We start from the raw sequence: 15,770 nt of genomic DNA, 5'->3' as shown, positions 1-15,770 counted from the left end.
TCACCTGCCAGGTATTTTTTTGAAAGTGCCTGCCCTTTTGGTCCGTGTACTTGGCGGCCAAAGGATTTTCGTTTTGAAAGGAAAAAAACAAAAACGAAAAACGGCCAGTTTCCCAATTACCATTAGTAAATAGGAAAACAAAAAACGGAAAACAACCCATTATTTGTTTTTTGTTTTGATATTAAAAAACGGAAAACGAATAGTGAGTGAGTGAATGAGGGAACATCAGATGATGTGTTTAAACATATGTGACAAGATATCTATCATTTTTAAGTTTGGTGCAAGACAAAGCATCAACCATTGCTCATGTTGCATTTTTACTTACCGTATTTTCCGGACTATACGTCGCACTTTTTTTCCTACTTTGGCTGGTCCTGTGACTTATAGTCAGGTGCAACTTATATATCAAAATATATATAATTTAACATGTTTTTACATGTTAATTCATACTGAAAACATTACCGTCTACAGCCGCGAGAGGGCGCTCTAGGCTTGTGACAACTAGAATGCTGCTCCTAAAGACAACTGAGAAAGAAAAGAGATAACAAACTGCAGGTAGTAAAATATGCAGCCGAAAACGGTAATCGAGCAGCAGAAAGAAAGTTTGGAATGAGGGAGAAACTTGTGAGGGACTGGCGAAAAGGTGACTCTTACTGCAATGAAGAAAACAAAGAAAGCTAATCGGCTAATCGCGGGCTGAAAGCAAGATGGCCAAAGGTGGAGGAACTAGCTAGTCCACACATGGATGCGTGCTGCCGGGTGGGGCTCGTCAACGGTGCAGTTACGTCTCCACGCCCTGGTAGTTGTTCTGTGTGCTATTGTATAGTTCAATAACTGTTAATGTGTTACGTTAACATACCGGACACCTACCGTATTCAGCCTGTTGTTCTGTGTGCTATTGTGTAGTTGACAGATGGCTGATTTTGGTCTTGGATTTTGTGAAATAAATTTCTAAATAAATGCGACTTATAGTCCAGAAAATACGGTATTAACCTAATGGTACTATTCTCTATAAAGACTTTTATCACTTTATAATTAGAACTTTTCCATTTATTTGCCAAAGCGTTTATTTTCCAAAAAATAAATAAAAAAAACAACAACTTTTTAATTAACAATCCTTCAGCCGTGCCATGTAATGAAAAAAAGTAATTCAAAATGAAAACAGTCACTGTGTAAAGAGGGCCCTGTGTTGCGGTGAAAAGATGATTAGGAGAGAAGCTGAAGACAGAGAGTGACCACAGTAAAAGAGGAAATCAAACACACATACACAGCTCGGCTAACCTAGCTCCAAAGTTCATGAATATTCCCCATTGGCAACACTGATCTCCTGGTAGTTTATGAATGATCTGCTATAGTAATTCTTAGGTCACTCCTTGATTCCGAAACATCTGACAGAGAACACATCCAGTAAATCCTGCATCTCTTTGGGGCATTGGGCTGTTGGAACTTGAGTATATTAGCAGGGTTAGGCTTGTGGACATGTGCTGGGTTTATCTGCGTATGTTGCTCTTGCACTCCTTTTAACTGACAGTAAATAGGCCATGGAAAGCTAAAATTACACAAATGTGCTCTAAAGGATGAAAATCACAGGGTTCTGGCTATTTAGGACATTTTGTTAATGTATTTCATATCAAGAATATGGAAGGTTTTAAAGGTCCCATGACATGGTGCTCTTTGGATGCTTTTCTATAGACCTTAGTGGTCCCCTAATACTATATCTGAAGTCTCTGAAGAATTCCAGCCACTAGAGCCAGTCCCATAATGAGCTTTCCTTAGGATGTTCCATTTCTGTGCCTGTAGCTATTGAGGAAGAGAGAGGGAGGGGCAAGGTGGAGGGTGGGGGTGTGGCCTTGACCAACTGCCACTTTGCTCATTTGAAAGCCATGATGCCTCTCTCTCATGGGTGGTGTCAGTACCCGATCCTTTCCACCGGCCTGATCCGTTCTGCGCATGTGCAAGATGACACGTATGCAATGACGTATGCGCAGATGATAATACTGTTTTACGACCTGCCCAATCTGTTCCACGCTAGCACCGGGATAGCTAACAGCTAATTCGGCTAACCGCTAGCCGACAGCCTTCAGTCTAAAATAACGCATGCGCAGAACGGATCCTGCAGGCAGAACGGATCCTGCAGGCAGAACGCACAGCTAGATTCAGTCTAAAATAACGTTAAGTCAAACATAATGGGAAAAGCAGGCTACAGCTAAATTAAGACTTTACAGTAATAACAATAAAGACAAGTATTGAGTGATTGTATTTTAAATGAGCAGTTTTGAATGAGCAAGTTTTATTTTGAGGGTCTTTTAAAGTTTACATGCTGTCTCAGCTAGCGGTTAGCCGAATTAGCTGTTAGCTAAACTAACGTTAGCTAGTTTTTGTGCCGGTGGAACGGATTGGGTACCCGATCCGTTCCACCGGCACAATCCGTTCTGCGCATGTGCAAGATGTTCACGCATGCGCTGTGGTACGAGGATTTACAACACTACCCAATCTGTTCCCACGCTAGCCTGCAGCTAACGTTAGTTTAGCTAATAGCTAATTCGGCGGACCGCTAGGTGATTATAGCGGTCTGCTGTTAGCCTCCACCGGGAAGCTAACGTTAGTTTAGCTAACGGTTAATTTGGCTAACCGCTAGCTGATTGTAGCGGTCTGCCGTTAGCCTCCACAGTTAGCTAAGCTAACGTTAGGCTAACCGCTAGGCTAACCGCTTGCTGAGACAGCATGTAAACTTTAAAAGACCCTCAAAATAAAACTTGAAAATAAACGTTAACATATATAACAGCTGTTACGTCAGTTCTACTTGTGCTCATTTAAAATGCAATCACTCAATACTTGTCTTTATTGTTATTACTGTAAAGTCTTAATTTAGCTGCAGCCTGCTTTTCCCATTATGTTTGACTTAACGTTATTTTAGACTGAATCTAGCTGTCCGTTCTGCCTGCACGATCCGTTCTGCGCATGCGTTATTTTAGACTGAAGGCTGTCGGCTAGCGGTTAGCCGAATTAGCTGTTAGCTATCCCGGTGCTAGCGTGGAACAGATTGGGCAGGTCGTAAAACAGTATTATCATCTGCGCATACGTCATGGCTAGGGCTGAAACGATTCCTCGAATAATTCGATTACAAAAAATCCTCGATGCAAAATGACTGCCTCGAAGCTTCGTTAAATCAATGTTACCAACGTTGTATCGCTGACGGACAGTGTTTCCGCACGGAGCATTATTACTGTCGCAAAGACGCGGCTCAGTCTGCTGCTGGTGACCTTTTTATATATGTCAATGCTGGCGACACATGCCAGAGCGTAAAGGGGGGGGCTAAGAGAAGAGACAGGCTGGAGAAAACGACAGAAGGTGTCCAAAGTTTGGAATCAGTTCAAACGTAATTAAAACTCTGTACAGTATGTCTACTGCAAAATCAAACTAGCTTACCACGATAATAGCACGACGTCTAACTTAATCATCCATTCCACAAAGAGGACCGACTAAAGTAAATCACAGAGTCATATGGACGATGAAACTACACCAAACACAACAACTACCAAAAACAAAGACAAGAAAATACGTAGTGGTGACCACGATCTGATGAGCCGACGCGTTGACTATCCCTTCGGAAAAACAGCTGATTGTTGCGCATCTCTCTCTCTCTCTCTCTCTGGAGAAACAGCTGATCAACGATCTAATAGCATAAGTGTAACAGAGCTGTGTGACATTATAATCAAATATATAAATGAAAATAGGTTGAGTATAACAAATATTTACATATAGGCCTACTGTATATACAGATCATTCAAGTTGAAACTTGTAGTTCTGAAAGTTAAGTTGCACAACTTAATGTAATGTTTGTGTATGTTTAATGTATGCCTTAGTTTGAGGTTGATATCATTTGAAAAAAAAATCTTTAAAAACAATGTAATATGGCACTTAAATGCACTCAATATGTTTAGTTTTTTGAGAGATGATATTGTAAGCAATGTAGGCAATACAAATGTTGCTTTTTCCGGAAATATTGCTTTTTTCCCTAGTTTGGGTTGTTTAAAAACGCAAAAAAAAAATTAAATTATTCGATTAATCGATCGATGAAGTGCTAGATTAATCGATTACAAAAAGAATCGATAGCTGCAGCCCTAGTCATGGCATACGTGTCATCTTGCACATGCGCAGAACGGATCGTGCCGGTGGAACGGATCGGGTACTGACAGGTGGGCCAAATTCTCTGGGAGGGCAAAGCAGAGAAAGGGGAGGTAACCTTCCAGAACGGCTCATCTGAGCTTTCATTTTCTCAAAGGCAGAGCAGGATACCCAGGGCTCGGTTTACACCTATCATCATTTCAAGCCACTGGGGGACCATAGGCAGGCTGGGGGAACGCACATTAATGTTAAAAAACCTCATAAAATGAAATTTTCATGCCATGGGACCTTTAAGGAAAAGTCCTGTTCTCTTCCTTGTTCCATATTCCAATCCAGGTTCTAAAGGAATATCACGAGTAACCATAGTCCCTCCAGAAAAACGTGATTATGCGATCGCATAATTCAATGCATAATCAGCCAAAGTCCGCATATTTATGCAGGAGCCGCATTTTTTCAAATACGCCGCACTTTTGCCGCATAAATTAATAAACAGCAGCCATTTTCCCCTGTTGCCATGGGAACGTTATGAAGTGACGTAATTACGCGATGTGAACATCATCAAAAAGCAGGGTGTTGGGGAATCACTTTTTTTCTCTTTTTCATCAAACCGCAATTTTTGCAAGTTCCCGCAATTTCATCGTATAAAATTGCATAAATATCTCACATATTCCATCGCATTTTTTAAGAAAACGTGCTGCATAATCAAGGGTTTTTGCCCGCAACAATCACAAAACAACTCCGCATTTTTCTGGAAGGACTGAGAAATACAATGGATAGAAGGGTCTGTTTGCGTGGTTATTCGAGAAGTACACAACATAATGGCGATTGTTGTTAGTTGTCGTGGTGTCAAGCACAATGGGGCCGTAAACTGTATCACAACTCGCTAGTGGCTTAATACATCCATAGCTGGGAGGAGAACGCCCCGGCCATGGATGTATTATGGGCCAGACACAGCTCAAGGGAGACGTTCTCGGAGCTACGGAGAGCGAGGAGAGACAGGTACCTCCGCGGCTTGCCGGAAGTCGGTTTGTACCGAAGTTTATACGTTACCATGGCAATGGTTCACATAAAAATAGCTGCTGCTGAACTGTTGTCACTCACCTATAATATCAGGTCCTTTGGCATTGAGTCTGAGAAAGCGGCTTCCTATCGGCATGTCCAGCACTGTCTTGATAGCTGCAGGCAGACAAGGTTGGAAAGGTTTCATTTCAACATACAGTACAATACAAAAAATATAGAGACGGAGGGCAAATTAAAGGAAAAACCTGCACAACTGGCTGGAGAATCAAACCCCTTTAGCATGGGAGATTTTGGAGGATGTTAGACAGCATTCTCCAAAATAGTGAATTTTTGGAATTCGGGAAGAATGGGGCCCCATCCCTCCAGTTAAGTTGACTTAACTAATTGATCATTAAAACGGTTATAAAATTGCTTTGGTGAGCTTATATTGAGCGAGTGAGTTGTGAATTAGTGACTTCCGGTTGGCTGAGACTGCTGTCACAGTTTGAGGAATAGCAGGTTTGGACCCAAAATGCAGACTGGTAAGACGAGGAGTCAAAACATTATAGATAACAGTATGAGTTTTTTCAGCATGAGTGTTTATGTGTGCTCTGCATCCGTATTTGTGAGGACCATATGCTCTATCTGCTGTCCACCCTTTTCACAAAGCGGGAAACTGCCAATTTTAGACATTATATTCTACTAGTCTACAAGAACATGTTTCACAAGACATTTAATGACTGTAGTGGGAACTGGGGAAAGTAGTTTGCTAATTTGACTAATCATATAGCTGAAAAAGAGAAACCAAACCAAACTTCCTCTGTGCGTGGGGGGTTTGACACAAGTGGGAGTTCACCTCGCTGACTCAGTCTCTGATAGCGATATTTCACCATTCCCTCTAAGGACTTCATACATCTGGAAATGTTAGAACTATTAAAAGCACTACCAGAATAATTCTAACAATTTAATGCTGTGAGAATTATCACCCAACTCTGCAGTCTCAGATCTCCTGGGCTTTTAAATGTTTAGCTCATTGTCTGGGTTCTTCTGGCTTTCGACTCCACTCTCATCAACCTCATTCCAGCAGCAGGCAGCTGTTTTCAGTGAATCAGCTCTGATAAACCCACTGTACACGACATGCCCGGCACCCAACAACTATTGTTGCTAGGTACCTCCTCCCTGTAGGCCGACTTATCATTGTTGTTGATGAGGCCAACCACAGGTGTGTCGTCTGCAAATGTGATAATGGTATTGGAACTATGTACAGGTGTGCTGTAGAAGGTGAAGAGGGAGTAAAGGAGAGGACTCAGCACACAGCCCTGTGGGACGCCGGTGTTCAGAGTGAGATTTGAAGAGGTTGTCGTTGTCTAACCTAAAGGCCCTGACACACCAAGCAAATGGCTTGGTGAGGAAAGCAGACAGTGGCGTCGCCTCACGATGCCTTTGTCTTGGCCAAAAATTTGCACTTGAACACACTACAAAGACTACAGTCGATGGCCAAGTACCATGTACATTCTGCGCCTGCGTGAGAAGACTTAACGCTCTATACCAGCAGAAATGTTGCTATGATACCCACAACTCAACAGCGTTTGCTCGAATCAGCAGTGGCAGAACTGAACGGTGCCGACAGTCCCTCTGCTTCACCCCCGCCTGGAAAACAGCAGACACCAGGAGATGGCTAACCCGACTGTCATCCGTTCTCTCGGAAAAGAAGTCTCCCTACGGTGGGAAGCGAGGGAAATAAATGTTTTTGTTGAAATAAATACTGTATACCCACACAAGTAGTTACGTATCTTGTAAGTTTACTATAATGTGCAAAAATAGATATTCCAATCATGGATGAATGTCGAAGAAGTTTTTTATTAAGCTACATTCAAATTCCTATGTGTATTGGATTGATCAGATGAGACGAAGATGAAAAATTAGAAGAGCCTTCTGTGTGCGCTCTTTCTCACTATTGTTTTTCAATCAGATGGGTTCCTCACACCGACACTGATTGGCCAAAAAAGGCAGACAAAAGCCGACGCATGGTGAAGGTGTATGACACATACTGAGGTCTGTTGGTTAGGTCCTGCAAACAGTCAGTGAATACCCTTCTGTCCTCTGTACACCTGTTCTGGCAGTAGGCGAATCGGAGGGGGCCCAGTGCGAGTGGCAGGCATGTTTTGAAATGTACCAGAACTTGCCTCTCAATATATTGTATTGCTGTTGTTTAATTCATTGCAGAAAGAAGCTGTGATCACAGTAAACAGAAGGTTTGCAATGGAGGTAGCTTTGCTAGTGTGTCACTTAAAAATAACTGGGCTTTCTACTTGCTTAATCTTCACTCTCAACAATCCCTAATGGCATCAGACTTATAGGAGAAAGCCCAAGCTGATCTATTGCTGTCCTTTTGTTGTCCCAATGTCTGTTTCAGTAGTTTTCATTTTACTCAGTCTATCCCCATACACCTCTCAATTAGTCTGTGGACTTGCCATTCCTCATCCATCCACCAGCCACAGTCACTTAACTCTCTTAAAACTCTTGCACAACTGTTCCCACTTTTCCTCATCAGCCCTGTCAGTACATACACAAGCCCATTTGCCCCAGTCAGTTGCCTGAGAAGTAAGTTTCCAGGATAAAGTCTGACATCCGGGCAGCATGTCTTCTCTGGGTGCCATTCTCAAAATCCCTTTGCTACGGGAAACAACAACAACCTCCGAGCTAGCAAGCTACACACTGAAAATGGCAAGTTTTGAAGAAAATTTGGATGGGGCTGCTTGTTTTTTTCAGGGAAGGATTTTAAAGATTTACAAAGAATATGTTTATGGCATTTCGTCTCTAACTGGGACGTTTTGGGACCGATTGGTGGGATTGCTGTGGACGAAGTACACATGGCGATCCATAGAGCAAATGAAGTTTAACCATGTCTCCAGCAAATTTAAAAAGCTCACGTTACTGTATTGTGTGAACAGTTAACTTAATTTTATATTGTATGTGGCGTTTTCTCTTACGGGGTGCTAATGTTTCACAAAAACAGAGGCTATTTTGCAGAGCCACCGTCGCTGCTTCCGGAGCTTAGTGCAGCCTAAGACGATGGTGATTGGTTTAAAGAAATGCAAACAACCCAGAGCGTTTTTTTCTCCTATCCTGGAATGTATCTGTGGAGTAGCCAGACCTCACTCTGAAGCTGTGTGTGTGAGTGCTTATTTGTTAAAGCTTCAAAAAGTCTACGCAGCTTGTTATTCTGCTTTAAAGTGGAAATCCAAATCAATAACTGCAGCTTTCATTTATAAGTTTCCAGGTGCTATCACATGTATTTAGTCCTTCAGCTGCATGAGAGAGAAAGCACAGCTCGTGTTTAATTTGAATTGAAGTCCCTTTATTAAAGGAAAATCTCCTTCACTGTAGGCCAACTAGCCAGGCCCGGATCTAGGCAAAGGCATTCTAGGCACATGCCCAGGGCCCATTTGCGACTGGGGTGCCCAGTAAAAGGGAAAAGTAAAAGAAATAATAAAAAATGGTTTTGTAGTTTTAAAAATATATGGTAACACTTTAATTTGAAATGCTTGTAATAAGCAGTAATTAACATTATTAAGACACTTATATAAGACCTTATAAGATGCTTATAAACATACAAGTGTTTTGCACAGTTTAAAGCACAGTTAATATTTCCAATGTAACACTTCATCTAAACATGTATAGTTTTATATATATATATATATATATATATATATATATATGTATTATATTATTATATTGTTTTAATAAAAACTACAGTAAAATAAAAAAACTCCAATTGCAGGAAAATGTGTTTCTTGTTCTGTATGTCAGCTAGCCATAACTGTTACACTACCTCTTTTCTGGGATGCTTTCAGGTGCAACAAAGTGAGAGAAAAAAAATGAAAAAGAAGAGATATAACGACAGAGAGGCTTTAGACAAGTTTTTCTTAGGCCCTTCCAAATAAGCCTAAATTAGATGCATTCAAATACCTAAATAAATACATTAGCATAATAGTTATGTGGCAGTTAAAAGTAATCTTGTTTATTCACCAAATAACAAAATATCCATTTGGAAGGGGCCCGAAAAAAGCAGTATGCCTAGTGTGATCTTTCCATTTAATCCGGCTGTGCTCCTAGATTGTTATTACGGCCCTTCGCTGACTGAAGGGGACCACCACACTCCAGTCACTGCCATCCCTAAATCTGCCTGCTTTACAACTGCACAGCAGCCCCGATCAACCCTGCAGACCTAAATAACATACACATGTGTGCTGTTAAACGTCAGTAATGCTTACTAACTAGTCAATCATGTGACTCTTGTTAGGTCACGCTCACAGCATACACAAACAGCACACCGCTTAACTATTGAAAGTATTTACTGCTGTGGAAGGATTTCTGTTTTCCAGACTGCAAAACACTTCCTGACTCTTCACACTAGAAGTGTTTCTCCTTCCGTGGTTAAGCGAGGAGGTGTAGTAACGAGGCGAGACCTTTATAGGCAAATGGAGTGTTAATTCTATTTTCCACATTTTATGAGAGTTACTTTTCCCCTCTGGCAACAAATGAGCGCTGAGCTCAAACAATTAAGCTGCTCTGGCTGCCAGCCACAGAGCTTTGCCCCCTAACATAATTATGCTTTGGAAACTGCATCTGCACTGTCCAGAATTTATGGCAGCAATGAAATAAATTATAGCAGCAGCCATTTGCATTTTTTTTTTCTGAACTCAAAAATGAAGATTAAATGCACAGCCACAGTGACCTTCAAAAATAAATAAGGGAAATTAAATAGAGATAAACAGTTATGAGCTCATTTTACACGAGCGTGCTGGACCCATTAACTGAAGCTTTAGGGAATACTGTAGCCAATTCATATTACAAATGCAATGATAAATGGTAGTCATGCATAATGGATGGGGAGGAACAAATGTGATACTATGGGTGTCTGTGATGGTAAAGAAACTCACTGACCAAGGTAAGCATAAGTGGTCGTGATTGGTTTCCTGTATCAGCTCTCCTTTTGTGGGACATTAAAGTTGAGGCCAAAGCAGAGAGGACACGAGAGACCGAAACTTGACAACGGAAAGGAAAACATACAGATGAATTGGACAGGTAGAGTATCACTAACCAGAGGACACTTTGACACTTGTTTAAAGATGACTACAGCTTTACAGGTTCCCCATTGGCCTCTGACTAGTCTCGCATTGCCAGACCTTCCTCCACAGCGCTGCAGAGGAAGGTCTGGCTAATCCACACAGCATTCCGGGATTGGGAGAAAAACGTGCTCTGGTTTGTTGACATTTCTTTAAACCAATTACAATTGTCTTGGGTGGCTCTATGCGCTGGAGGGAGCAACGGTGCCTCTGCAAAATAGCCTCGGGAAGGAACTTGTTTTGGTGGAACGTGTTCATTCAAAAGTTTTAGTCATGCAACGGAAAACTCAGATTGGACAGATAGTCTAGCTAGCTGTCTGGATTTACCCTGCAGAGATCTGAGGAGCAGCTAACCATAGTCCTCATAAATCCACCAGAGTTTAGAATGCCAACACAAAGAAAGAGGAAGGTGACGGACATGCGGCCGAAAAGAGGGACATCCGGCGGCATTTCTGCCGGCACCGGAAAAATCCCGGAAGTGGAACGTCGTGGATATAGACTAGCCTCTGATAAAATGAGTGCTGGCCCGAAGTCACACTTCAGGCAACTTCACAGTGCCAACCAGTCTTAGAAACCCACAGTAGGTATTCACATTTCACACAGTAAAAGGGGTCTTCAATGTTTGTTAGGCCAAGGACCCCTAACCTGAAAGAGAGACAGATCAGGGACCCCCTTACTACATATATTACTACCTAAAGCCTATGCACCATTTTTTATGGTGCCCTATAATACTAAGCTATCAAAATAATAGCTCATCAAAATAACAGGTAACACTTTGTTTGAAGGGCTGTTCATAAGACTGATATTACACTGTCATTGTTATGACATCTGTCATGAACATGGAGTCATTTTGAGTGTTCATGACTGTTATCATTAAGTGTCCTTCGGTAAATTATGACACTTTTAATGCAAAATTAGCATTGTCCGAGATGTCTTTGTCATGACAACTTCACTTTAGCAAAGACAACAATCTCTGTGTTATGATAACTTTAACATTAAGCAAGACAGTACAACCTGTCCATGTCGTTGTAATGACAACTTGACATTAACCTAGACAACATAACCATGTCATAAATATCAGTTATGACCAATTATCAAACTTTAATAAACTATTTAGCTTCATGTGTAAACATTACATTAAAATGTCATTAAGAGGTTGGTTTTTACATTGGCTTTCATGAGAGCATTATAATTGTGTCATGAATATCTTTCCTTGACCTAAAGTGAAACAATTTGAACCTGTCATGAAGTTTGATTTCATCATTGAATGCTTATTTGAGGGTGTCATGAATAATATCCATAACCTCAACTAAAGTGGAACCATTTGGACTTGTCATTAAGATGTCTTAAAAGTTATAAGCCCACTTTGACGACAGTGAATGCAGTAGCCTACCGAGGTGATTTACTGAATTTTGAACAGATAACGTTAGCTTTAGGCTAACGTTTCTTGATGCTAAAACTAGCTTATAGCAGCTTACTAAAGTAACTGCTAACTGTAGTTAGCTGCCGTTAGCTAGTGAATTCAGTTAGCTGTACAGCTGTTAAATTAGCTGACTCAGCCCAGGGCTGCTAAGAGCCAAACCAGGAAAGAAAACCCTCTCGGTAGTGTATTCTCAGCCGAAATACTGGTCTCCACTGTGGTCCCATCCATTTAGCCGTGGTCACCAACACCAAACGCTCCGTTAACTAATGCCGAGCAAATTTAATAGTGAAGACATATGCCGGCCTACTCTGCCTCTGACTGGACAACCCTGGTGTTCTTACCCTAACCAATCACACTCCTAATGCCTAAACCTAACTGATCAAACCAACGAAGGCAATGAGTAGGGAGGGACTTGTCGCTTCGCAGATATTGATTAGCGTTTACAGTAGCCAATAGCGGTGAATGTGTGTTAATCTGGGTTTCCGCCAGGCAGTTTCGGAACGATTCAATCGGATTCAATTCATTCCGCCATGCTAGCGCTTTAGCTGAGTCAGCTAAATAATTCGACAGCTGGAACGTTACAGCTAACTGAGCTAACGGCAGCGAACTATAGTTAGCAACAAGTCCAAAACTCAATAAATCACCTCGGTACTGCAATTACTGTAAAATTACAATGTGCGATGTGGTTGTATGTCGTGTTTTTCCTTTTAGCCTGTTTGTGTTGGCCCACTATTTTCTTTTACCTTGTTTCCCTGTAACGTTACTTGTGAAAACGCCCTTGGGTTTCATGAAATGCGCTATATTAATCTAAGTTATTATTACGTTGGTTGCTACAACAATCTCTTAATGCTTTGCCTCGTGACACAGTGACAGTGATAATGTTACCCGGTTTGGCTCACGATACATCCAAAGTAGGCTAAGTTACCATATACAACACTTGAAATGCATCTGTAACTTATTCTCTTATTGTAAATTAATGATTTTCTGTCTAAGCAAAACATTCATCGCGACTATATACCTCCTGATAACACCAACTCAGTAATCTACAGTGGCCAATAAAGCACCGGAAAGACCTATACGACAGCAGGTGTGGTAAAAACACAATCCGTACTTTGGACCATCCGGTTCCCGTACACCTATATTGCATGTTTTATGTACCAATATTGACACACCACTGCTGTTCTCTAAATATCCCCCACATATTAAAGTCCAGAGAAATATTTACATGCTCACTGGCTGTGATTTTTAATACCAGTGTTTTTCAGGGAATCCCAGCTATATTCATTTCCACTCCCTGAGGCATGCCAAAACAACTTAATTTGAAATATTTGATACAATACCCCCCCTGAGAGCCAATAACTCTGGTATGTATATATATATATATATATATATATATATATATATATATATATATATATATATATATACCAGACAGACTGAAAAGACATATAATTGCGCCAAATATATATATATATATATATATATTTGGTGCCAATATGTACTTGATTAACCTATATGTCTGGTATGTATATATATATATATATATATATATATATATATATATACATATATATATACATATATATATGTATATATATATGTATATATATATATATATACATATATATATATACATATATAGACACACATATAGGTGATAGATCAAGTACATATTGGCACCAAATATATATATATATATATTTGGTGCCAATATGTACTTGATTAACCTATATGTCTGCAGTATGTATATATATATATATATGATATATATATATATATATATATATATATATATATATATATATATATATATATATATATATATATATATATATTTGGTGCCAATATGTACTTGATTAACCTGTTAGAACTTGGGGAAATGCTGAGTCCTGGGTACATTTAAACAAAATTCCACCCCAGTGGAAATTGCATTTTCATATTTCCATTGTAAAGCTGTTATTTGTGCTGCTGGAGCCTCCACATATATCAAGCAGGGAAAGTTAAAAAGAGAGGGAATGGTAGTAAACAAATCCTCTATTCCATATTGACAGACATATGCAGCTGTGTATTTGCTTTTCACATTTTATTCCAAACAAAAAATGCTGAGAAATGAACATTAAGGGGTTGTGGATTTATTGGTTGGCTTGTTTGTTCATCTATCAATATTCAAGAAAACTCCGCAAAGCCATGAATACTGATCTCCCTGTCAGCATTTTTGCAGGTAATCTTTAGTGACAGACTGAATGATCGATGCTGAGCCAGGTTTGTTTTTCTAAAACTAAGATGGAAACTGATTAAAACTCATTTCAAAATCACACATTTTGTGCTTGGCTCTTCTTTTTATGCAGTTTTTTTGAGATTTAACCAACTCCAAGCCAAAACAATTGGATGTTACATTTTATGAAAACCTGTGAGAGAAAAAAAAAAGAGTCATTGATAGGTGAATGGTGTTGCTCCATCTGCTAATGGGTGGGTTTCTGTAGCCAGATGGCATTTTTAATAGTCCAGCCTTGATAAATAAATGCTGGAGGCAATGAGAGAAGAGCAGGCCAAAGCTGAGATGGCTCCTGGAGGCCTGTGGCCAATTCAGCAAGGACTGACACATAGCCAAGACAGGTGAGAAGCCAAATTCTCAGCAAACACATATCCAGCTTTAATATGTACCTCCCATAGCAACCCCGGCTGCATCTCATGGCCCTTAATTGATAGCTCCTCGACTTCTCGGCTGAACCGGAAGTTGTTCTGTCCCTCATCGTTGAAGGCCGTCTCAAAGCTCTTATTTCTGTCCCGAGGACCGAGCAGAGAGCATCTAGGAGGGAACACCGAGGAGCTATAGGCGAGGATACAAGAGAGAGCAGCTATTCCGGAAGCCGTGCAGCTGATGGAGTTGCTAACTCCACCCATACTCCTAACGAATTCATGTGACGCTTCAGAGGAAAGGACGTCTCATCCCTCTAAAACACATTTGCTCGTTGCTTCTCTCTCCGCCGATGATTTCCTCGTGTCTCTCCCGTGCCTCCTCGGTGGGAGGGACTAGGATGTGAGGAAGGGAGGCAAGTGGAGAAGTCAAGGAGGCAATTAAAGCAACATGAGAAGACCTGCCCTTCTCACTCCCAAATCGTAAGATACTGACTCTTGGTCAGTGTCTCTCAGCGTCAGATACTGACGCAAAAATCACCCTCAATAAAATGAGTAATAGTAGTCGAGTGAAAAATACCCCAATTACTGTGACAAGATTATTTAAAATAAGTTTCAAATGAAATGTTGACCTATTTATGCAACAACAAACCATCCCTGAAGACAATCGTTATTAACTCCACGTGTATTTAAGGTGATGAAAATTGCATGACCCTAACCCTAACCATTGCCTGTCGACTGTGTGTTTTCATTTTCTTTTAAGATTATTGTTAGGATGCACTGGGCAGAACAGCAGCTCGACAGCAGTGCTGTAAGTAGGGTTGGGTATTGTTTGGATTTTTACGATTCCGATGCTGAACCGGTACTTTTAAAACGATTCCGATTCCTAAACAGATTCTTGAAAAACTGAAAAATTAATGTTTTTACGTCCGTTTTGGTGAGCCCAGAGGGGAAATATGGCATTTTAAAAGTAGCCTACATTTACGGTAGCTAGCTAACCCTACAGAGGGAGTGGGATATTTTTACGTCCGTTTCAGAGCGACAGAGGGAAAATATTTCAGTCGACACATTCAGTGGAACCGAAATGAAATGAGGAAAAGTAGCGTGGGGTGGTGGATGGTTCACTTCATGTCCTGTTCTTGTCCCGCGAGTCACTGAAACATACATTTTATAACCCCACGATGTTTTCCTAAATCTAACTATCCCGTTCTTGTGCTGCATGTCAATTAAACGTATGTCCCGACCCAGAGCGTCATACAGTGATGCCAAGAGTTCCGACCAAGCGCTTTTAGATATCAGGCTAAAGGAGACTTTTTGCGTCATTTACAAACGCCACAGGCACCTGACCAAGCAACGGTTTTTGACGCACTGGGAGTGAAAGTGTGTTGCAACCTCCATAGAGCCTGACTGGGAGGAAGGCTGTGCATCAATCATCTCAATGCGGAAAAATA

General features: G+C 40.8%; 1 protein-coding gene across 2 annotated transcripts in view; it reads right to left on the bottom strand.

Moving 5' to 3' along the window:
• The window catches only part of adamtsl3 (ADAMTS-like 3), a 315,925-nt gene that overhangs the window by 90,045 nt on the left and 210,110 nt on the right, over positions 1–15,770 (bottom strand). For both annotated transcript variants that reach the window (XM_039794981.1, XM_039794983.1), the window contains exon 8: positions 5,230–5,304. In XM_039794981.1, coding sequence (XP_039650915.1) covers positions 5,230–5,304 — 75 coding nt within the window. The remainder of the gene's footprint in view (positions 1–5,229; positions 5,305–15,770) is intronic.

The sequence above is a fragment of the Perca fluviatilis genome, chromosome 3, assembly GCF_010015445.1.
Source record: "Perca fluviatilis chromosome 3, GENO_Pfluv_1.0, whole genome shotgun sequence".
Classification (NCBI taxonomy): Eukaryota; Metazoa; Chordata; class Actinopteri; order Perciformes; family Percidae; genus Perca; species Perca fluviatilis.
The sequence above is the reverse complement of the archived record's forward strand: the minus strand, read 5'-3'. Positions and strand labels throughout refer to the sequence as shown.